This window comes from Sycon ciliatum, chromosome 7, assembly GCF_964019385.1.
Source record: "Sycon ciliatum chromosome 7, ocSycCili1.1, whole genome shotgun sequence".
NCBI lineage: Eukaryota > Metazoa > Porifera > Calcarea > Leucosolenida > Sycettidae > Sycon > Sycon ciliatum.
In genome coordinates, this window is record NC_088649.1 from 12,592,161 (window position 1) to 12,616,937 (window position 24,777).

General features: G+C 48.7%; 3 protein-coding genes across 4 annotated transcripts in view; 1 reads left to right on the forward strand and 2 right to left on the reverse strand.

The window, feature by feature from the left end:
* Positions 1 to 157: 157 nt before the first annotated feature.
* On the forward strand, positions 158 to 1,531 carry LOC135821022 (ubiquitin-fold modifier-conjugating enzyme 1-like). The gene has a single exon (XM_065334073.1). The coding sequence runs from the start codon at positions 259 to 261 to the stop codon at positions 757 to 759; it is 501 nt and encodes a 166-aa protein (XP_065190145.1). The 5' UTR covers positions 158 to 258; the 3' UTR covers positions 760 to 1,531.
* Positions 1,532 to 2,803: 1,272 nt separating this feature from the next.
* Positions 2,804 to 18,863, reverse strand: LOC135821021 (putative ATP-dependent RNA helicase Pl10). 2 transcript variants are annotated; one of them, XM_065334071.1, is made up of 13 exons: positions 18,675 to 18,863; positions 18,467 to 18,518; positions 16,348 to 16,635; positions 15,660 to 15,848; positions 15,383 to 15,452; positions 14,642 to 14,877; positions 14,021 to 14,100; positions 11,889 to 12,154; positions 8,322 to 8,466; positions 7,767 to 7,911; positions 6,465 to 6,764; positions 5,630 to 5,774; positions 2,804 to 4,774 (listed from the first exon to the last, which is right to left on the reverse strand). In XM_065334071.1, the coding sequence occupies exons 1-13, from the start codon at positions 18,714 to 18,716 to the stop codon at positions 4,531 to 4,533; spliced, it is 2,202 nt and encodes a 733-aa protein (XP_065190143.1). In that variant the 5' UTR covers positions 18,717 to 18,863; the 3' UTR covers positions 2,804 to 4,530. The 2 variants fall into 2 exon arrangements, with proteins under 2 accessions (XP_065190143.1, XP_065190142.1); XM_065334070.1 differs by having other exon boundaries at positions 7,749 to 7,911.
* Positions 18,864 to 21,102: 2,239 nt separating this feature from the next.
* Positions 21,103 to 24,777, reverse strand: part of LOC135821025 (nucleolar protein 10-like) — a 35,971-nt gene continuing 32,296 nt past the window's right edge. Inside the window, exons 21-22 of the mRNA XM_065334077.1 lie at positions 24,247 to 24,355; positions 21,103 to 21,458 (exon numbers count right to left, since the gene is read on the reverse strand). Of these exons, the coding sequence (XP_065190149.1) occupies positions 21,291 to 21,458; positions 24,247 to 24,355 (277 nt within the window). The 3' untranslated portion in view covers positions 21,103 to 21,290. The remainder of the gene's footprint in view (positions 21,459 to 24,246; positions 24,356 to 24,777) is intronic.

The window sequence follows — 24,777 nt, forward strand, 5'->3', positions numbered from 1 at the left end:
GTTTGCATTCTTTTCCCTCTCGATATCTTTTCATTTTTTCGAAACGTTACGTCACACCATGCACCAGCTAAAATTTTAATTTACGTCCAAACAAAGGACCAAAGAAACAAAACAAAACAAAAAAAATGAACACTGAGCTACAAAAAATAGAGACCCATCATCATAATCAGCAGGTTGATTTGAATGGCTGTTTCAAGTGTTTGAGCTGAGAACTTACTTTACTTTTTTCTCTAGAAGTGCAAGACTCCACCTGTAAAGATGGTTGATGAGGCTACTAAGAAGACTCTTGCCAAGATTCCCTTGATGAAAACGAATGCTGGCCCTCGCGAATCGGAGAATTGGCCTATTCGTTTGAAGGAGGAATATTCAGCGATTATTCGTTACGTACAGAGCAACAAAGAGTCTGACAGTGATTGGTTTCGCCTGCAGTCGAATAAGCAAGGGACGAAGTGGTTTGGCAAGTGCTGGTACGTCCATGAGCTTATTCGTTACGAGTTCGACGTGGAGTTTGATATTCCGGTCACGTATCCAACAACGGCACCTGAAATCGCTCTTCCCGAGCTGGAAGGGAAAACAGCAAAGATGTACCGAGGAGGCAAGATCTGTCTAACAGATCACTTCAAGCCACTGTGGGCACGTAACGTACCTCGTTTTGGAATTCCTCATGCAATGGCACTTGGACTGGGGCCTTGGCTAGCTGTGGAAATTCCGGATCTTGTCTCCAAAGGACTTATCCAACCCAAGGATGCATCAGATTAGGTAACTCAGCTGTTTTCTAATTCTTAGCTGATCCAGGCTGCGAGCACATTATGAAGCAAAGAATTCCTTCCCAGGTGAGGCGATCTGACTTATACCATTTGTCAGAATGTAGAACGTCCTGCGTACGATCACATGGAAAAGAACCTGGGTGACTGGCTGTCTGGTTCAGTGCACCACACAGTCGTAGCAGTGAGTGCAAGCAGCGATCGTTAAAGAAAGACTGCTTCGGTCCAAACCTCTATAGAGGTGGCCCTATATATATTTTCACTGCGTTGCTCTCTCACTGCTATGTGGCGTTGTAGTTCGTTGCTGGACGACTTGCGCACTTTGCTGCTGCTCCAGTGTTAACATGTACGCTCGCTTTTTCTTAGTTAATACTCTCCGGTGGCTTAGATTTTCCAAAATTGCTTGACTTGCGTATACCGGTAGCCTAGTACACCGTACCGGTACTAGTGAATGCTGCACAGTTCTGCCTTCCTCCTGATTAATGCTGCGTGTGCGGGCGCACGCCGGAACTTACTTGCTGGTCACAGCAAAATAATATTCTCTGCTACTTGTGCATGCTGCTCGTGGCACGTGCTGCTTTTTAGCTGCACGTGCCCAGCAATTCAAACAGTCTTCCACTCTCGCAGAACTGTTGTGGCAGAGATTTAACCCAGCTAACAGGCAATGTGGACATAATATGCGTGAGATGGTGATGAGCAAAGCACTCGTAACGCAAACATGGCAACTAAAGTTGCCTTCCAGAGCATTTTCTTATCACAATTTTCAATGGAAGTGTGTGACTTAGGGGAATGGGGCAACAACAGCAAGATGTATACACTTGTGGAAGTAAGCATTCAGAATGATCTGATCGGAATGTGTCCAGTTCCATCCTGTGTTTCGTTTACTCTTGCTGGCGTGTGCAGGGCTGGTCAAGGAAATTCGATCCAGTAAGCTCTGCGCCCTGCACCATTTCACATCCCAGGTCTAGGGCTATGTCAAGAAAAGTTGCAAAGTGCTGGAGTATCATCTCGTGGACACCCAGCAATGTCTGCAGCTGACCTTGCCAGAAAACAGAAAATGTATGCATGCTGATGTTGTTGGTATATGTTGCTGCTGCTGGCGCTATGGATGTTGGTGGTGCTGCTGCTGCTAGTGCTGCTGCTGCGTTTGTTGCTGGTGCTGGTGCCAGTACTGCTGCTGCCGCTATTGCTTGTGTTGTGGCGGGGCACTGATGGATTGAAGTATTCTTCCTGTGCAGTTTGTTGTTTGTTGATCAAGAGTACAAAACCCCAGAGTGTGCAACGCCTGATCCAGCTCTGGATAGGGTCTTGGTCGAACGTAATCAGATATTTGCGTCATAATACCGTACCGATCTGAGGGGGACACAGGGAGTCACGGGGACTCTTGGATCAAAAACAACGGTGTTCTGCCTCGAGACTGGCCTTGTGCTGGGGTGAAGCGTACGCATGACATCAGAAGATCCGACTACGCTTGACCAGTACCTTATGCAGAACACGCCTACACTGGGGGGTTATGTACTCTTGCTATAACTTAGCTTCGTGATTCCGGACTTATAGCTAATCAGCACACAAAGTACAGAAGCCAGATAGTTTCGACTAACTGTTACAATGACGTGTGCAAGGGGTACACTGTCAGTATCATTACTCTAAGCGCAGTACTGTGATACAATGAAGCTTTTGACTGCACAGATCTGCAAGCAAAAAGTTAGCACCACTCTCAGAGGCAATGGTGCCTATCTATATTCAAAGCCAAGAAGAGTACAGAGTGTGGATTTAGCGTGTGCAAGTGCAAGGGCGCATTACATGTTTTTTGTTTGGTCACTTTCTCATAGTGTAGACTTTCCTGGTTGTTTTATTTGCATACTACAAAATGATTGATACACACATGCGTGCATGCTCATACTCCTGCCCATCGCTGAAGCGATGATAGCGAACAAACTATGTTAGACATAGCAACTTGCGCAGGAATTACATCATTCTACATGCGTGCACACACACAAGCGCGCGCGTACGCAACAAACAAGATGGACAGAGGAAGATTATTTGAACGCTTTCTAAAAAGCATTGGAAAATGCTGCAGGAAACTCCTGTGTTTTCGTGACAACGAAAGGGCTAAAAAGCAGCAAGAACGCAGAAAAAAACTATTATAATTTTTGGTTTCTCGTAGGGCAGGTCTTGAAATTCGTTACAGACATAATATTATTATTATCCTAGGGAATGCATGCAAATTGTACTTGCAAGTAATGGATTGCGAGTATGTGATAAACTGATAATGCCCATGCTATGGGCTCTATGGAAGAAAAACTACTCTACGGTCGCCTAACATGCAGCTAGATCGGAGAGAGCTAGAGAGAAAGAGTAAAAAAAAACAAAGAGGAAAGGTTGAGGAAACATGGAATTTTGCAAACTGTGGTCTTGTGGCCAGCATGAGGTACTGGATAACTTACTGATGAAAGATTCGAAGCGGCAATAACTAAATATCGACACTGTAGTGGCACATGCCGTAGGGGATTTTGACAACGAGTCACGATAATTATCAACACAACAAAAGCAAGGCAGTGTTGTCGTTGAGATGTAAATAAGATATAGATGCTTCAGCTCCTCATTTTCTCAAAAAAAAAAAAAGCTATTAGCATGACGAGGCAGGCAGCAGGTTCTCAAACGGAATTTCAAGTTCACTAGTGTCGCATCAGCAGGGCACACACGACGGTGCCCTCAACGCGACAATTTCATGTCACACCCGACAAACAAAGGATGAGATTCCGTTAATTCGGTGGCGCTGAAACCAATAGCCTGCAAGGTAGAGCGTCAAGGGAAGTAGAAATAATGAGGAACAGCAGCAGCAGCAGGGGCAACACCAGCAGATACACGTTGAAATCAAGAACACGTAGCTGTCGAGCATTTGTCAGCTTCACAATCAATATCGTGGATACTGCCAGCGTACAGGAACAGTCAAGGCCTGAGACAAAGGCAGTAATGCTCAACAGATCTAGACTCGGTTGGTGGCGCACGCAGACATCTGCCTGGAACAAGTGAGAAATATCAACAAACTCACAACCAACTAAAGACGACGAGATGCCGGAACTAGAGAGAAGACAAAACGAACAGCTGCCTTGCTTCTCGGTCTGCTGGCAGACACTGTACTACGGAGTCACTACGGAGTTGCCAGACCTGCCGGTGTCGGGCCGATGCGCTAGCTGCTGTACTAGACCGCCGTGATGGGGAAGTTGCGGCCGCGCGCACAGACTCGGAGAGAGCGCGACCAGCGCACATGCGAGGGCCAAATACCACAGTAAACAATACCTCATGGTGATGACGTTGAGTCACAAGATGCATGCATGATCAGTTGGGGAAAGCGAAACACAACAGAACGGAATGCAGTGAAACAGACGCAGCAGTGGACACGTGGAACACCTGCTGAGCTGAGAAAACACAGAGAGCTGCGAGGAAGAATGGCTTGAGAACGACGACGATGTACGCCTGCGGGACAGGGACAGGAACGCTGTTGCTTGCGCATCCGCTGCTGGAATGCAACACCAGCAATCAGATACCAGCTAATCGGCCTCAGATCATGAGGGACTCCTTCACTACTCAGCTCCTTGAAGCAGGAGTTTGCCGTGGCAAATGTATTCAGACGGCATGCAACATACCCAAATGCAGTTGCTTTAAGTGAGCCGCTGCCGCGTGAAACTAAAACGCAGCAGCAGCAGCGCGAGATGAAAATGCATCAAGACCTGCACACCAGAGAAACCGACCGACGCCTGGCCTAGTTCCACCAGTCGGCAGCTCCGCTGCTGCCGCCCGAACGACCACCTCCACCGTACTGAGCTGGGTAACCGCCATAGTGGGGCATTCCGCCGCCACCACCGCCGCCGCCACCGCCGCCGCCGGAGTAGCCACCACCACCACCACCGCCGAAGCCACCGCCACCGCCACCGCGATGACCTCCCGGGTGTCCGCCATGTTGTCGATAGTCACGGCCGCCAAAGCCTCCTCCGCCACCAGTGCGGCTGCAGGTTTGAATAGACGGAAGAAACAAAATATGAGACACAGCTGGCATCAGACCCAAAACATGATAACATTAGAACGCATGAGAAGTTGTTTGTTTGTTTAGCTTTATTTTACTTCACCATAAGCACAGGCAAAATCTGCCTTCTCACTGGGCGTATTGCCACAGTTCTCGCAAAGAAGTTACGGGTTATGTCTATTGAGCGTTTTGCCAGTTATCATTATCGATCGATATCTTTTGGCTTTGAATGCCCGCTTCAAATGGCTCGGAGAGCAGACACCATTAAATGTTGTTAAAATGTCCGTAAGACTGAAAGCATAACTCGGTGACAAGCAGCCACAGATCCGGCTTTCGTGCGAGACCGCATTCAGACAACCACCCTTATAAGATGGCTAGTTACGCTACGAATAATTGACAAAAGCAGAAAAAAAACTAGTATTCAGGTACTAGATAGATTGTGCACAGCGGCGAAACCAGTGAAGTCGGGACACTACGGTAACTTTGAACCAAAAAACAACCTTAGCAACAAACATATGTTGTCGTAATCACCGAACCTGGACAGGGTGATGTGCCCACACCTGCGTACGGTTGTACACTGGCAAATTTCCTATCCAAGGCACACAGTGGCTGCCTAACCGTGCAAACATTTTCCTTTTCTTTTTTTCCAGACACAGAGGTTTTCCTTAGGGTCACCCAGACAGCCACAGACCTCGCCAAATGTTACTTCACTTCAGCCACGAGGCTCGGCTATCTCTCAATGGCACTATAGATCACACGTACATGTTTGCACACACGTGACACATACACACACGCACACGCGCGCGCGTGTAAGCGCACACACATGCTGTGTACTCACCGTCGGCCTCTTCCACCACTAAAGCTGGACTGACGGCTCAATGACTCGATCCATGTCGGTATCTCCTGCTTGGACTCAACCAGCAGCTCATGCAGGTCACGGGCAATGTTGCGATTCTTCTCGTTGAAGAAAGATGTAGCCAAGCCTGCACCACGATGGTTCGACACACACAAACAACAATGAATACTATTGCTTGCACATAACGGACACAATGACAAAAAGTAGTTTGTCAAAACATCCGGCCACCGACTCATTTCCTCTCGGGATTAAAAAGTGCATCATAGAAAATCAGGTTGCCAAGCAATTGAACTTGCACTTGTATGCTGCCGAGATCAAGCGCTGAACACTCCAAGTGCCTATGGTATCACCGCAAAGGAATAGCACCTGAAATCCTCGCACGTTGTTTCTCTGGCGCAGCAAAGATGTTTTGATTTTGTTTTCTTCAAGGACGAACAGCACATGTTGACAGAGTCCATGCAGTGATTGGATCTACCATCTACATGCACAGCAGGTGATCTACCATCTGCACAGCAGGTGAATAAGTTATTGCTGTCATCGCTGCTTTAAGGCACTGATGATGGCGGATTTCTTGAAGGCTGTGGGCCGTGCAGCGGAGACTCTCCACGCTAACAAGAAGTATTGAAGGCACTGATGGCGGATTTCTTGAAGGCTGTGAGCCGTGCTGCGGAGACTCTCCACACGCTAACAAGAAGTATCGGGAACTTGTACTCCTACATGTGTGAATTTACAGGCCAGGATCAGGTTTCGGTGCTGTTCTTACCCCATTCCTTTTAGTAGACTGAGAACCATAGGGCTCCAATCAGTAAGAACTTACCCAAGTTGCCCACGCGGCCAGTACGACCGATGCGGTGAACGTACTCCTCGATGTCGTTGGGCATGTCAAAGTTGACGACGTGCTTCACGTTGGGAATGTCCAGGCCGCGAGCAGCCACTGCCGTCGCCACCAGGATTGGCGTGCGACCGTCGCGGAACGTCGCCAGAGAGTGCTCTCGCTCGCGCTGACTGCGGTCGCCGTGGATGGACGTGGCCGGGTAGCGCTCGCTGTACAGGAAGTGCTCCAGGGCGTCGGCGCCCTTGCGTGTCTCCACAAACACCAGTGTCAACGCACGTGGTCCTGTGCATACACACACACACAACACAAACAGGATACGGTCTTACTCTGGCAGGGGGTCTTCACATCTTCACTCCGATCGAAAAATTCAAATTTTCGCACTGCACTTGGCAGGGGTTTTCCCCAGCGTGCTACGTCATACTAAAGCATGCTGCACACCACAATTTTGCGCTAGAAACACGCTTTCCGCTGTAGTTTGTTTGAAGTTGATGTGATGAAGGAGAATGGAACGGCGGCTGTTTGAACTTTGCTGGAGCTGTTCGCGCACGGCTGCTGTTTTGAGCGGCATTCTAGGCCACGCAGAGCAGAGGCCGTGCAGATAGCTGGCTTGAGTGTGGCATTAGTCGTTTCGTCTTGGAAATACCTTTCCAGTGGTGGCAAGTTTGTAATAATCGGTGAATGTTTGGCAGAGATACAAGCGAAAGTGCATGTTATTTGAAGGTGAGCAAATTGTCGACTTTCAATGGGGTCACAAAGGGTTGGAGGGGGGAGGGGCTGGATGGGGAATGGTCATAACCAAACATTTCCGTTCTGTGATCAATATCGATAATTCCGCTGCGGCCCCCAATCCAGCAAAAATCCCCAGTCCTACAGGATGCCTGTGGGAAGTGGAAGCTTTCTGCTCGGACAGAATTCCTCTTATACAGAAAAGGCATATGCAACGTGCAAATACATTATGTATCAACAAAATGAATATAACACCATAAATGTGCAGTGACTCCATAAGAAATAAACACAGCAACATCGGCAACTGAATTCTTTTCTCATCTGTTCATGAGTAGGTTTACTCTGGTGTTCAGCATCATCCCTTCATGCATGGTAAACCGACTAAATGGAGCTAATGCGTCTGTGGTCACGCCGAACAATGGGCCAGGAGACTGGGGGTAAACTTTACTTTGCAACTATGATATACCCCTCCCCCATCTCTATAAGCAAGTGAGTATACCTCAATACCTCAAGGACACACACGCACGAACGCACCATTACCTGTCATGTCACCATTACCTGTGGCGTTAAGCAGGTCAAGGAGAAAGGAACGCTTGTCAGCTTCGTCCACCCACACCACCTTCTGTGTGATGTTCTCACTTGTAGAGCCAACACGACCAACAGCCAAGAACACGTAATCGTTGAGGAAGTCACGGGCCAGCATCTGAGTGAGAGACAAACAACCGCACAGCGCAACCAATCAATTCCAAAATTTCATCAGCCACTTTTTTTCGCTTTTGGCGATCATTCGCATCGCCTCCTTCTTGGAGTGAATTCGCAAAGCCCACGGTAAAATGTTACTGGTACCTTGAAGTGAAATGAAGTTACTTTACCAACCAGCCTCGGCTACTGAGTACTGGGAACCCAGGCCAACAGACATACCAACAACCTCAGCCATGAAAGCTATTATAGTAACGACACACTGGATTGCGGAGCCGGAACTAGTCCAACTTCCAACTGCTTTGGTAACACGAGACACACACACACACACACACACACACACACACACACACACACACACACACACACACACACACACACACACACGAGACACACGAGACACAAGACACATACCTGAATTTCTTTGGGAAAGGTGGCACTGAACATGAGAGTTTGGCGGTCCTTGGTGCTCGGCATGCTCTTGTCCTCCACAATCTGGCGGATCTGCGGCTCAAAACCCATGTCGAGCATGCGATCAGCTTCATCCAGGGTGAGATACCTGCAGGGTGCAGCCACATATAGCACAATACTTGTCAGTACACGCACGTTAATGACACGTACACGTGTGCCCCGACCTGGTCCCCTACTACAAAGTGGACACAACTGAATACTAAACAGCAGACCTAATGGCACGTTATCGGCTGTGCTGGGACTAGTTGCTTGCCTGTCCAGCAGATGGCTCTGCAGGCATTAGGGCGAAGTGATGAAGACCAGGACATTTGTTACACATGATGTTCAGGACTAGAAATCACACAGCATGAGGCCAGTTCGTTCAAAAACTTTCATTTAAAGCAATACGTTTGTCATTCACTCACTATCTATTTTTGTTGTTGTTTTATTTTACTTCAGATTTACAGGCAAGGATGCCTTCTCACCGGCCAGGGGCCAGTTCCTAGTAGCCACTACGCCACTCACGTTACGCACCAGACATAGGGTACATAGTCGCTATGTACCCCATACAGCGTCCATAGCCGATGTGTACCACCCATAGTATGCATAGCTACTAAACACGACTTAGCCACTATGTACGGCATTTTGTGCATGTCCACTATGTACCACATCTAGAGTGTGCATAGCCGCTATGTACCACACATAGTGTTTGCACAGCCACCATGTACTCGTATGTGTGAATAGCCGCTTTGTTCAGGACTGATTTTCGGCCACCTGGGATGCTGAACGAAATGAACGAAAGCACATCCGTGAGACTGGGGTTCAGGTGTCACCGCCATCCTCCTATCATGCAGGAGACACTAGTGGTTAGTACCTGCCCGAAATAAATACCCCCTTTCATTCTTTTGACTCTGTTTGGTGAAGTCAAGTCAAGCCCGATAAACATACTGCCCAAACTAAGTACAGGTCCTCCCTAATTATAACGAGTCCGGTTAGTACATAAACCCCGTTAGTAAATAGAAATCTGAAATCCCCTGGCGAAACGTGGTCTATACCACTGTTTACAGGTCCGATTACTACATAATCCGTTAGTACATAAAATTCGTTATAACGACCCTTTGCCCAGGTCCCTGGGGAGCCAAACCCTCTGTATAAGATAATATTGACCATGCAGGACCAAGGCCAAACACTTAGGATAAAGCAGAAAGACGAACGTATTATATCTATGTATTCGTGAATATGGACGATTCTTTGCATCCAAGGAAGAGTTATGTTGGAGATTTTCAATTATCTTATAACGAGTTGAAGCATCGATAATTTATGTTGTATCGAGGGTAGCCCCGATGAGTACGAAGTGGTGCCTATTTCACCATTAGCTGCTAGTCCTGCTACAAGATAAGTCTCGTTAGGCCACACTGAAAAAAGTCTGTGGTTCAACTCACCCGACCGGCTGTACATTTTTCAGCCCGACCGTAACTTTTTTTTCGGCGGGCTGTCGTGTGACTGACGTACGTGGACTGAACACGTCCACGTCTACTTCCTCCGAGTCATTAAAATTGTCGCTTCGCACACCGCAATATTTGTGACTTGGCTCGTCTTAGTCAGACTGTCGGAATCGCTGTTTCCTGTGTTCGAACACTGGTGTGGCCCTTCCTGCGCAATGTGTACTTGTCGCTGAAGCCGTGGTGGTCTCGAACTTTGTCGGAGCTCTCTTCCGCACCAAGCAAATTCATCGCGCTCCGCAATATTCCGCCCCAGAGCGCATTTCGTTTTCTGGAGTTCGTGCCGTCCCACATCGTTCTCGTGGGCATTTTGTCAAAACTGCAAGCTCGGGTATAATAATCCTGGTATCTCTGCTGAATACGAACTGCTGAAGTTGGCGATGGCAAGAACAAAGTGGTCTCAAATTCCTAAAATGCGCTACTTGTGGCGCATGTTGCTGCGAAGGTAGCAGGTCTGAAAACACCAACAAAATCAGCGAAGCGCTTGCTTACCCTGTCCCACTGGAAGGTCGTTACAGTGTACTTGAAAAATGCTAGCTTGCCTTCATCGCCTGGCACCTGGAGGCATGGATCGCCTGAAAACGAAGTTTCTTGACCTGAATTTGAACGCGCGTCTTGTTCAGCGTATTGTTGAGTGCTGAAGGCTCTGCCTCAAACTTTGATGAAGACGTCGACCTTAGCTGCAAGTGCAGCGAAGCGGGGGGGGGGGGGGGGGGTCACAAACTAAAGCTTGGCCCGTCGACAATGCCCTGCCTCAATTTCTAGCTGATTTCTGTGCCCTTCGAGTGGACAAAATAATTTTCGAAAAATCGCTGTGGGAAACGACAATTTTAATGACGCGGAGGAAGTACGTGCTGTGCAGCGCGAGTCTGCGGACGCAGGCGGCTCCTTTTGGACTTCACTTGTAGTTGTACTGCAGTGCAGTGCAGTGAGTGGTACGACTGCTGCCTTGTGCTGGTAGTAGAGTCTACTCGATACGACCACCGGCAGACTGGCGAGACTTATTTTGAAGTGACCGTCCGGTTGAGAGTGATTGCCTCGTTCCAGTTAAGGACGGCCTTCTGTTTTGGGATGAAGGACAGACGAGATTGCACTTTCCTCGTGTATTGGGAACGATATTTCACCTGTACCGGTAACTTGCTGCTCCATGTGTGCAAGCACAGGAAGCGTCGATGAAAAAAGCCCATGTATTCGTGCACGCCGACACCAAACTAGCAATACATGTACCGGTACATTGTACAATTTGTACTTCGAAGTAGTTCCCGAACTTATTTTCAACTCGCATCGTTCTTCATTTGCTTGATGATTTGGACAGTCAGAGTCACCGCTTGAAGTTATTCTCTTCTCGTTCCAGAGCTGATCAATCCCCCAATTGCGAAGTCACGAGTCGTTCTGAGCTGAAAATACTGATTTCTGGATAGTTTGTTTCCGATTGTTTCTGGGTGTCTAAAGGCAGTACAGTGTATTTACATGTACTAAAAAATATATAAAAAAAAATCCGCCCGCCCGCCCGTAAAAAAAATGTCCATGTTAGTCGAACCACACACCTTTTTTAGTTTGGCCTTATAAGATAACTTTTTCGATGGCCCAGAGATTATCTACTAACGAGGGAGGACCTGTACCGGTACGGTGCTCACATGCAGCGTGTAGCATGTACATGTACATCGACATGAATTTAACTTCTCCGCTACACACAAGTCAGGTCCGAAAGTTTGTTCGTGCCCGAAAGTCAGTACCCGTCCGAAAGTCAGACCCGTCTGAAAGTTAGTACGGGTGTGGCCACTAAATTCGAAAGTAAGTACGTACTTATTTGCGGACTTCTACGGTACTTTCATTTCAAGATTGAGGACTGCAAGCAAGTTGCAGTCCTGTAGTTTACTCTTACATGTGCACACACACACACGCTCACGCACACGCTCACGCACACACACGTCCATACATGCATGCATGTACACACATACCTCGCCATGGTCCCGATACATGTACACATGCACCGACACCCACGCCCATATCCACAATGCACACATACTTGATGCAATCCATGGCCACGCGTCCACGCTCCATCAGATCAACGAGACGTCCTGGCGTGGCCACCAGCAGATGGCAGCCTCTCTCAATGTCCTTCATCTGCACGTTGATATCGGCGCCTCCGTAGCACACGCACGGGCGCACGTGAGAGCGGTAGGAGAACTTCTTGCCCTCGGCGTAGATCTGCAGGGCCAGCTCACGTGTGGGTGCAATCACCAGCGCCATAGGATACTGGCACTGGCGGCGACGACCACTGTAGCCACGTGCCTGCAAAGGAGACAAAGGAGACAAAGAAGACGAGTGCAGCATACAAAATAAATTACTACAGTGCTGGCCAAACGGAAATCCAAACCCATGAATAAAATAGCGTTGCCGGGCGCTACGCAGCCATAGCACTACACACACCGGTCTGTGCACTCGTTACGCGGCGCTACTTTAGTCATGAGGTTGGATTTCTCTAGCCAGAACTCACTGCTTTCTGCATGGATTTCTAGAAACGAAAGCTGCTTGGAATGCCACATTCTCTCCAAATCCCCCGAAACACTATGTATAGAGAGCAGGGAGTGGCGCTTTCTTGCAGGTTTGCCGAGTGGAAGGTCGATGGACTTAGCGTGTCCTCTGGATGGCAGTCGTGAGGCAGTCAAGTGTCAAGTCAGATCGGTGGGAAAAGCGCGAGCTCTAGTGTGGGAGCCACCAACTTCCTCACAAAATTAACTCAGAGGTCGCTACTACTATTTCGTACTTGGATCTTTCCGGTATTTTCATATTTATATTCACGAAAGTTTAGGGTTCACGGCTTGCCACTAAAAGCACCCATCACGTGCACCTCCATTTTGGATTATGGACGCGCGCTACAGGCCGCGACAGCGCCTATCGAAGTAAAAAAATATCGACTCGAAGTCTAGCCGGAGAGAGTACTTTTTGAATTTTTCCTTGGCTTCAGTGGCTTCACTTCACTCGGGCTTTGCATTTTTGCTTCGGTTTTTCTGACTGACCTGGACTTGATGATGGCGGCGGTGGCGGTCTTGGCGAAAGATCCAGTTCCATCTGAGACACTGTCGTCTTTTCTTATCTGCTGAGGTTCTGGCAAAGCGCAGCAGCGTCGAACCTGACTGGATGTAGCTGCACGCATCCTTTGTTTGCCCTGCAAATCTCGATCTGTTGCTCTTCTTGCTGTTCGGCCGCTGATGCCAAGGAAGAAAATATTCTTCCTGTAAAGAGGCCGAAACTGAGCAAGGGCACGTCAAGATATGTAGGGTATACAAAGAAAAAGAAATGTCATGGTCGTTTCAGCAGCTCACGACAGCCAACACGCTCCATCGTGTCGGGATTGGAAGTATCCAGCACGGCTGTTCCGAGCGCTGCTGCTCTTCTTCTTCAGAAATTCTGCACACCTTGTCGGCCAAAGTACGCGCACGCGTGCACGGAAAATAGATGCGCTGAGCCGTTTGTTGTTCGATTTTGACAAATGATGGCTTGTTGTTTTGCTCTCGACCTTGGCTATCCTTCTACCGTTCAATATTTTACGGAAACGCAGCGGCTCCCCCTGTTTTTTTAGCCGAACTTTGGCCAAAGTTACTGGAAAACCCGGAACTCGTTTGAAAAAATACGAACGGTGGAAGTCTTGGAACGTCTTTCGTGCGTGTGGATTCAAAAATTCAGGCAGTTTGAGCCAACCGTAATGAATCCCGTAGAGGTGAAAGTGAGTGATATTGATGGGAAAATGCGATTTGAGCACTGACCGATTGTGTGGGACAGTATATGCACGCGCCTGTCACGTGCATGATGTAGCTGGCGCCGCTAGCATGCCAATCCGTGAACCCTAAAGTTTCTATGGAGAACACAGGCGCGTAGCGCCGCCGTTGTTGTTGTTGTATTTTATTATTTTACTTGGGCATTCTCACAGACCCTAAGGTCTTCTTACAGGGTGCACACGCCGTTAGAGGCGGTTCGGCGGAGTCCGGGGTATCCCCCGGGGAAATATTGAAATGAGGGTGCAAAATCCTGCATTCTTGACACTTTTGGCATGTGTTAAAATAAGTGATCCGGCCAAAGCCGGACCGGCCGGACTGGCTGCTACACCCCTGGAACATTGTTTTAGAGCGCATTCAGCTGGCATAGTTGTTGGCTTACCGATTCCGGCATCGTTGGCGGGCCTCCTTTCAGGATCTGATTGAGAACCGGCACAAGGAAAGCTGCGGTCTTGCCAGATCCTGTACAACAGGGACGGAAAGAAGAGAACAGGAAGAAAAACCGAAATGTTGATGGTGACAACGTTTTAACAGTTGCCATTCCATTCTCCCAAAGCGCTTGAGTACGACGTTGCATTACTCTGAAATCCAGCAGAGTGCATGTCACAAATTTCAAATATGTGGTCAGAGCGTAACTTAGAGCTTGTCTCCGACTTGATGCAGACTACGGTGGTCTCGTAGCTCCTAGAGATTTCGGATAACTTGATAGCCAATTGAGGTTCTCCTCAAAACGTGGACTATCAGCCAAAACAGGGGTATAGTAGTGTTTGAAGGTAAATTCTTGGGATTTGAAGGTAAATTCCTGGGATTGAAAGGTAAATTCCTGGGATTGAAAGGTAAATTCCTGGGATTGAAAGGTAAAGCCTTGGGATTGAAAGGTAAAGCCTTGGGATTGAAAGGTAAAGCCTTGGGATGGGAAAGTAAGTGATTGGGAATTGAAGGCCGGGGAAGCCCTTTAGGATTTGAAGGAATTTTTTCCGGACCAAGTCTTGAGTGGTCTTACCAGTTTGTGCACATGCCATGAGGTCACGTGATGCCGTGACGATGGGCAGGGAATACTTCTGGACCGGTGTGGGCTGGCGATAGTTGGCCAGCGCAATGCACTCCTTCAAACTCTCCGCCAGGATGATGTCTCCAAAGTCTGAAATTGACTGGGGTACGTCGTTGCCGGTGGCATCAACAGGGATATCGTCATACTTGTCAAAGTTGATACCTGTGGGTCCGCTGGAGAACAGCTCTCTGCAGCACGGGCCACACACACACACGTGCAAGCACCAGTTAGGACAGCTACGTACCAATACACTCGTACCTCGTTTATCCAGGCGGTCCGAGACCGGGCAAAAGAGTAGTAATATTTCCACTGACAAATCCCGGTAGACCGAAGTGCCCGTAACTAATTACTTTGGGGTCTGGATAGCCGAGGTATGAGTGTACTGATAACCGGGAAATCTGGAATCGTTCTCAGTTTTCGCGGTGCGTGTGAATTTGCAAAAGTAAGCAGGTGCATAATAATGCAGAGAACTGTAGTAAAAAAACTAACGAAAGTGAATCCAATCGTAAACATTTCCAAGTGCAAACTGGTCTGTCTAGTAACATACCGTGAGCAGGTGTGCTAAATATACAAAATTGAAACGCTCACAACCTGTTCTGGATTTCCAGTAACAAAGAGCAAAACTGCGTGTGTAAATGTGATTTAGGTGTGCTGCACTGTTCTGTAACTACATTGTCTAAGTATATGCTGTACCGTTCTAGCTTCTCATCGCGATCCAAAGGCCTGGCCCAGTCCTCGGCGGTGATGCTATTGTAGTTCGTGCCTGGAGAATCAGACACAAGTGACATTGAATATCTTTCTCACTCACTCTCTCTCTCTCTCTCTCACACACACACACACACACACTCTCTCTCTCTCTCCCCCTCTGGCTGAAACGCACCCCCCCCCCCCCCCACACACACAAACGCCCACTCAGCAGCAGCTACAATGCCCCATACTAAACCACGGTACGTCACCAAAATGAACTTACTCTTATCATAGAAGCTGCGGCTTCCACCGCCGCTGTACCCGCGGCTGCTCGACGGTCCTTCACGGTAGCCCCCGTCACGCCGATATCCGCCATCAAAGCCTTGGCCTCCACCGCCGCCGCCTCCTCCTCCATAGCCATTGGAGAAGCCACGAGTACGACCTCCATAACCACCGCCGCCGCCGCCAAAGTCTACCGACATGTACACAATCACAAAGCAGGCACAGCACTGGAGTGCATTGCAGTAAAACAACGAGTCATCCTCTTTCTACGGTGCCAGTGCATTCATGTGTGTGTGTATGCGGGTGAGTGTGTGTGTGCACGCGCACGTGTATGTGTGTGTGTGTGTGAGTGTGTGCGTGAGAGTGTGTGCGTGTGTTCATGCGCATGTGTGTGCGTGCATGCGCACGTGTGTGTGCGCGTGTGCAGGCACAGTGACACGAGCATGGTTATAGTGAGAAAGCCACGTTTCATTCGACGCTCATTTGTTATTCACAACCCCGTGGATAACGTTACTTTCTAGCCACCTTGACGGGAACTGTTCCGATATGTCCGTGTGAATGCTCTTGAGCGAACACGGAGACAAAAACTGTGCGCTAGGGTATACTTCCCCTTTAACCTGACCAACCGGACAAATTCCGGCGGGTCTGAGATTGTAATATCGACTACAGTGAATGGCCGCACAACTCACCACGTCCACCGCCGCCGCCACTGCCGCGATAGCCGCCACCTCCACCTCCGAAGCCACCCTGAGGGGGACCACCAGCGTAGCCCTGACCACCACCGTAGCCTCCGCCACCGCCACCACCAGAATAACCACCACCACCTCCACCACTGGGCGGTGGGCCTCCTCCACTATAACCACCACCACCACCGCCGCCGCTAAAGTCTTGAGGTGGCTGCCGGAATTGGTCAGGGGCTCCGCTGCCACCACCTCCACGTAGGTGCGGCGGAACGTAACTAGTTCGGGTCTGTGACCCTGAAAAAACAATAGCACAGTTGAGAGAAATATCACATACACACACACACACACATGCGTGCACACACAAACACACACGGCCACACACAAACACGCATGCACACACACACACACACGCACAAACGCACCCACACGCATGTGCACGTGCACATGTACAAACACACCACAAGTTATCATGTACATGCGTCGCAAGAGAAGCACACAAATCTGCAAATGCACTGGATGTACACCCACAGATTTTCTCTAATATAAGTTATAGCAACGATAGCAGACAAGATCTGAATGAATCAGACCAAGACTAGTAGTAGTACCAGATAACTGCCTAACCCACACAACTGGCGAAGCCATGGCAATTGACCCCCAATGCACATCTGGTCTACACTACAGGAGTACAAAAACAAAACAAAAAACGGCTAAGACGGTTACCTATGCACACCCTGCACTTGCTGGGGGCACACACAAACACACACACACCACACACGCACGCACAGCAGCGAACAGTTTTTGCTGGAGGAAACAAAACTACGACTCAGGCCGTCAACCCGTCACACCTGTACTTCTCTCACCTACATGTAGAGCTACATATTCATTGGAAGAGAACATTTCACTTGGACAATCATGAACATTACAAACACTGAACCAGTCGACTGGTTGAAACAGCGGCTATTGATACACAACGAAACAGAAAGAAAGCATTAGCGGCTACTGACAAACAATTCGACGGAACAAAACAGCACACACTGACACAGTCAAAGTGAAGCTAGCGTTATTAGTACAGTATTACTCACTAGTACTACACTACGGAATGTCTGTCCGGTGTTGACGACGAAGACGGACCGCTTCTCAGCGATAGTTCCAACTTCTCGTCATAGGACAGCACGGTACGAGTACAATAGTCATTGTCTGTCTAACGTGATTATTTTTCTCTTTCGATATCCCCTCATCATGTTCGCCTGTTGCCAATGAGCCATACCACTCGCTAGTCGCTCCCAGCAAGATCTAGGCGACAAGTGTTCGTTACAAAATGCATCAGGCCAAGGCAAGGGCTAAGTGCGTCACTGATTTGCACCTGACTCTTACATCACCCTGTACCAAAAACGGCATCTGACCAGGAGGAGAGTGAACGCAGCGCATCTCGTCACCCTATCCATTTTAGTCATTTGCCCGTCACACAGAACAGAACAGGCAGTTTTGGTGAAGAACAGTAAGTACATCCGCGCCGTGTGACCGTCCATCATGATCAGCAGAACAAAAGCCAATGCAAAGAAAAGTCGCCGAGCAAAACTTCGGCTTCGACTGGGCACGTGCACGATATCAAGCGACATAAACATACCAGTTTACACTAGACAGTGCACCCACACATGTAGAACTACACCCACGGCCACGGCCACACAGCTAAACGTACGTGTTTCGTAATTATTTCGGACAGAAAAAAATGCTCCAATATGGCCGACAACCCCGTTGAGCGCGCGCATGCAAAAATGCATGCACGCACGACGCGCTGCACTGGAAGCGCTACACAGACTCAGTACAGACTCATAGTCAAATACAAAGCACACGCACGGAAAGCATGCTAGCGTGCACGCATGCACGTCCGCAAACGCAAACACTCCGATTTCTGAAGTATCCGCCATTGAACCCAACAAGGACAAACATGGACAAGAACAGCTAGAGTGAACGAGAAAATCCTCAAACACAATGCGAACTAAGAAAAGGATTGCAAAGAGAGAAACGTTCTTACAAGGTCACCGCAGCAGAGTCGCTACGCTACGTACACGGAATCAACACTGTGACAAAGAGCGCTACTAAAAAAAAATACACGCACGCTTACCTCCCAGCCGTTGCTGGCCGGAGCCGGGTTGAGACACGTCAAGAGCAGCGAGCTGCGAGAATGGGAAGAAAGATGATTATTGAGAATGCATTTCAAAAAGACTCGAAGAAGACGAATAGGAGCACCAGCTCCAAGAACACAAGAAAATTAATAGTTGTGTAACAGTTACTGCTGTAACGTTGTGTGAGCACGCTAAAACACTACTTACACGCTGCTCTAGACCTGCACCAGTAGACTGCTCATGACTCATCACTGGAGAAAGACGAACTGTTTCCTCTGGCCTGAATACAGCACAATGACTGTTTGCTGTGCTTCACCAAGACAATAAAATAGAAAAACCCCGACGACAGAGAAGAGTACTGTGCACTGGTACTCAAATGAACAAAACACGAAAGAGACCCAGCTGCGCGAACGCAGCACCTTTTTGCTAGGTGCTGTAGACGTTACGTCGTTGGTAGACCCTGTAGCTAGTCCGAGTGTAGACGGTTCATGAATGACTGTGGCCCAGTGTGGGCCATTTTGTGGTCATACTTCATGGTGATCCTACGTCACTGTCCGTGGCCATGCATGCAGCGAATCCCCGGTCGCAGCGAGCGCCATATGATGGCATATCATACGCCAGCGACTAGACCCCGGGCAGGCAAATGCACTAGTAGTACAGTAGTACAGTGCTTACAACATGTCAACTAACGTTACTTCGCTTATGACTTATGTTATAACCGGACACTCGGCGGGGCATCAACAAATTGTCCTTATTCCCGAAGTGTCGTTATACCCGAAGTCTCATTATATGTATTACAGTGGGATGGGACTTTAAATTTGCTCTGGGCATGGAAATTCTGTCGTTATTCGCGAACTGTCGTTATATCCGCAGTCGTTATTGGCGAAGTTGACTGTACATGTAGTAGTTAGTTGTACAGTCGTCCCTCTCTAATCCGGCACTTTATAATCCAGCACCCTCGATAAACCAGCACAATTTTCAGTAGCCAAAATGTCCTCTCCATGCACATTGCAGCAGTAAATCAGATTTGTTAATCCAGCACCCTCCCTGGGGCCAGCAGATTTTCCGTGGCACAAATGGTGCCGGATTATAGAGGGACCACTGTACTCGTAGACCTGTTTGTACTATAAAGGGCGCGTTCGAATTGTTACTCTTTGACTTTTCGAGGAGTTTCGTTTTTCTGAAGAGGAGGTGGTCTCTTCAGAAAAACGAAACTCCTCGAACAACCTCATCCGACGGGAGAGGTGGATTACAATTTACATGTAGCTACGGAGTACGTAGTTCTGAAGACGGTTTGGAATAGCTACGTCATGACTGTGTAAATCGAGATGGTCGATCTGATCGGACGTCATCATTGCCATGACAATTCCACTGAAAAAGCTAACAAGAAACAAGAGTACAATCATGAAAACCTGATGTACTCTTGTCTTGATAGAAACCGTTTTAATGGGACACTTCAAGTACTTGAACCTCTTCCAAAAATGTGTTCGAACAGTTGATGAAGACAATTCGAACGCCCACTAGATGTGTCACGGTACGCTGAACCCACAAAAAAGGTTATTAATTATTATTATGCACCATGCCAGCCGGCTTCTAAAAGTCATCGGTACTTGTAAGTAATAGTTGTAGTACTGTTTGTAGTGCTTGTATGTATTTGTAGATACTAGTAAGTACTAGTATACAGAAGGTGAAGGTCACTGAGGTGAAATCTCCCCCCCCCCCCCTTGGTACTCCTCCGGGCTACATGTTTACACAACAGTAGCCGCAAAGCTTGGCCATTAGTATGACATGGATTCAGGCCTTCTCCCTCTCCCTCTCTCTCTCTCTCTCTCTCTCTCTCTCTCTCTCTCTCTCTCTCTCTCTCTCTCTCTCTCTCTCTCTCTCTCTCTCTCTCTCTCTCTCTCTCTCTCTCTCTCTCTCTCTCTCTCTCTCTCTCTCTCTCTCTCTCTCCCTCATTCCTCTCGCCCCCTCATTCCTCTCGCCCCCTCATGGTGCTTGCTGTGTACGCCGATCCCGAGACCTTGGTCGGGGAGTCCACTCTCCCTCTCCCTCTCCCTCTCATTCTCCCTCGGTCCTTGGTCGGGGGAGTCCACTCTCCCTCTCCCTCTCTCCCTCTCTCTCCCTCTCCCTCTCCCTCTCCCTCCCTCTCCCTCCCTCTCCCTCTCTCTCCCTCTCTCTCCCTCTCTCTCCCTCTCTCTCTCTCTCTCTCTCTCTCTCTCTCTCTCTCTCTCTCTCTCTCTCTCTCTCTCTCTCTCTCTCTCTCTCTCTCTCTCTCTCTCTCTCTCTCTCTCTCTCTCTCTCTCTCTCTCTCTCTCTCTCTCTCTCTCTCTCTCTCTCTCTCTCTCTCTCTCTCTCTCTCTCACATTCCTCTCGCCCCCTCATGGTGCTTGCTGTGTACGCCGATCCCGAGACCTTGGTCGGGGGAGTCCACCGCGCGTACCTCACCAGCAGAGCTCATGTAGCGCCTAAGCACACTTTGTTGTTTTTTGTTTGCTTCTCTTTGTTTTGTTTCCCCTTCTTCTGTAGGTGCTATACTGTATAGTAGCACAGCACATGCACCCCACACCCAACACACCCCACACACCCCACACACACATACGCACATACACACACGCACATATCATGAGCACGTTGATTGCACTTAAAAATCAGCATTTTCCAAATGCTTATCTCACTGTGTGTACAACACCTAACCGGAGAAAACGAAGATGAAGATGTTCTCTATGTACAAAAGTACTAGAGGGTGCGCCCAGAGAGGTCAACTTCCGGTAAGATATGTTCAGTTAGGAATGATAAAACAAGCGTCGTTCGAGTCTTCAGTTCTTATTTCCGCTTCCACTTCGGGGCTCCACGAAAGCCACCGCGGAAGCCACCACGGCCCCCTCTACCCCGACCTCGTCCCCGGGCGGCTCCAATGGCGGGACGGGCGTGTTCGCGGCGCTCTCTCTTGTGAGCGCGTAGCTTGTCCTCCTGCAGCTTTTCTTCAGCAGTCTGTCATCATGCACACACACACACACACACACACACACACACACACACACACACATACACACGTGCGCACACACACACACACACACATACACACGTGCGCGCGCACACACACACACACACACACACACACACACACACACACACACACATATATATATATATATATAGAACAATAGAAGTATTTCTTGCGTCGGCAAAAAGTGCTCAATGTCCTAAGACAGAGCGGGGTTATACACTCAGACACAAAGGATCTCCAAGTTTCTCAGTGTTGCTACTCTGAGTTTCGTGCAAAAGCACTCTTCAGGCAACTTACTCTTCTCTCACATCAGTATCCCTTTACATACCAGAAAAGACGAAAAGAAGCACCCTAGGTGGGAATCACAGGTGGAGAAAAGAAGCACGCTAGCCAGTCTAGGTGGGAATCACAGGTGAAGATAAATGTGGCAAGTGTGGTAGTGTGAGCAATCGCGCAGGCCGGGTGGTGTGCATAAAGTGAAGTAGGATGCATGCACATTAGATAGCAGGAGTTCTGTATAATATTATGTGTAACAGATAGCAAGCGCAGTCTACAGTTCAGGTCACCTCCGATAGGAGGTACTTGGTGCTGTGGCGACATTTTGTGACCAGGCTGCATCTGGTGTTGAGGAGCGATGCCTTGTCACTCTTCATTATGCCCCACACAGAAACAGCACAGAATTGTCAAAGCATGCATGGGCATTGAAGGAGGCAGGTGAAGACGTCAACATCTCGTGGAGAATCAGGCAGAGATCCAGCGCCTACAAAAGAACCTCGAAGCGGTGCAACCTATGCCTATCGGAGAAGATCGCCATAATGAAGAGTGACAAGGCATCGCTCCTCAACACCAGATGCAGCCTGGTCACAATATGTCGCCACAGCACCAAGTACCTCCTATCGGAGGTGACCTGAACTGTAGACTGCGCTTGCTATCTGTTACACATAATATTATACAGAACTCCTGCTATCTAATGTGCATGCATCCTACTTCACTTTATGCACACCACCCGGCCTGCGCGATTGCTCACACTACCACACTTGCCACATTTATCTTCACCTGTGATTCCCACCTAGACTGGCTAGCGTGCTTCTTTTCTCCACCTGTGATTCCCACCTAGGGTGCTTCTTTTCGTCTTTTCTGGTATGTAAAGGGATACTGATGTGAGAGAAGAGTAAGTTGCCTGAAGAGTGCTTTTGCACGAAACTCAGAGTAGCAACACTGAGAAACTTGGAGATCCTTTGTGTCTGAGTGTATATATATATATATATACACACCTCACACATACACATATACACACACGAGCACACATACACGCACACAAACAATGAAAATCAGATCAGGCTATACGGCAGAGAGCAACTAGGAACCATACATGCACGACCGAATTGACATGGTGTTTATAAAGGAATCCCGTTGGTACAGCAGAGGGCAGTGTGTAATGCAGCCCTAGTCTATATACCATAAAAGGCCTGTAATAAGGCTCTGGGCGGAAACGTAAGTGAAGGTCCAGAACACGGGCGTTAATTTGGGCCCAGGCGTTATTTCCGGTGAAATCAGACTGATTTTCAAATCAACTGTACTACGTACGAGGTTAGCGCAGTGCACTGTATACTGTACTATCGTGTCGTGCATACGCCACCCTCTGTACTGAGCCTGCACGTCTGTCCATGGGCGTTCACATAGAGGTGGGCTAGGAAATGGGACAAGAGTGTCAACACATGGCACCTGGGCGTGTACACAGGTAGTGGGCGTTATAGAGGGTGGGCGTTATAGAGGGTGGGCGTTATAGAGGGTGGGTGTTATAGAGGGTGGGTGTTATAGAGGGTGGGTGTTATAGAGGGTGGGTGTTATAGAGGGTGGACGTTATAGAGGGTGGACGTTATAGAGGGTGGACGTTATAGAGGGTGGACGTTATAGAGGGTGGGCGTTATAGAGGGTGGACGTTATAGAGGGTGGACGTTATAGAGGGTGGGCGTTATAGAGGGTGGGCGTTATAGAGGGTGGGCGTTATAGAGGGTGGGTGTTATAGAGGGTGGGCGTTATAGAGGGTGGACGTTATAGAGGGTGGGTGTTATAGAGGGTGGGTGTTATAGAGGGTGGGTGTTATAGAGGGTGGACGTTATAGAGGGTGGACGTTATAGAGGGTGGACGTTATAGAGGGTGGGCGTTATAGAGGGTGGACGTTATAGAGGGTGGACGTTATAGAGGGTGGGCGTTATAGAGGGTGGGTGTTATAGAGGGTGGGTGTTATAGAGGGTGGGTGTTATAGAGGGTGGGTGTTATAGAGGGTGGGTGTTATAGAGGGTGGGTGTTATAGAGGGTGGGTGTTATAGAGGGTGGGTGTTATAGAGGGTGGGTGTTATAGAGGGTGGGTGTTATAGAGGGTGGACGTTATAGAGGGTGGACGTTATAGAGGGTGGGCGTTATAGAGGGTGGACGTTATAGAGGGTGGACGTTATAGAGGGTGGGCGTTATAGAGGGTGGGTGTTATAGAGGGTGGGTGTTATAGAGGGTGGGTGTTATAGAGGGTGGGTGTTATAGAGGGTGGGCGTTATAGAGGGTGGGTGTTATAGAGGGTGGGTGTTATAGAGGGTGGGTGTTATAGAGGGTGGGTGTTATAGAGGGTGGGCGTTATAGAGGGTGGGTGTTATAGAGGGTGGACGTTATTAGAAGCTTTTACGATATGGATACAGATATCGGATGGGACAGTTGCCCCACGAGGCGTCGAGCCTGATAAAATTTAATATCAGCTAGGCACACCATAGATGTTACCTTAACGGCGAATGTTATCTGCTTGCTGCCGTGTCCGCCATCCGACAGACTGCTACGTATCACATCACCGTCTTCACGGACATCACGCAGACGAGAGCCAAAGCTACTCCTGTACACGAATAAGCGCATGTGTGTACACCACACGCACGCACGTACACACACACAGAAAGAAAAATGCACAACAATGTCAAGGGTGAAAGTGATGAATACGGGCATGCGGACAGCTGCAGCACCATGGGCACCAGTACCACAAGCAGCACCAGAAACAGCAGCACCACCACGACCACAACCAACATGACCACCACAACCAACACCAGCAGTAGCAGCAGTGGTGGTGGTGGCAGCTGCCAGAGCAGAGAACCCAGTTACGGTGACATGGAAACTAAGAGCAGTGTCCAATGTCAACATCAACAAACAACACACTGCAAAGGAAAGAATACTTCAATCCATCAGCACCTAACTACAACACAAGCAATAGCAACAGCAGCAGCAACAAAAGCAGCAGCGGCAGCACCAACAGCAGCAACAGCA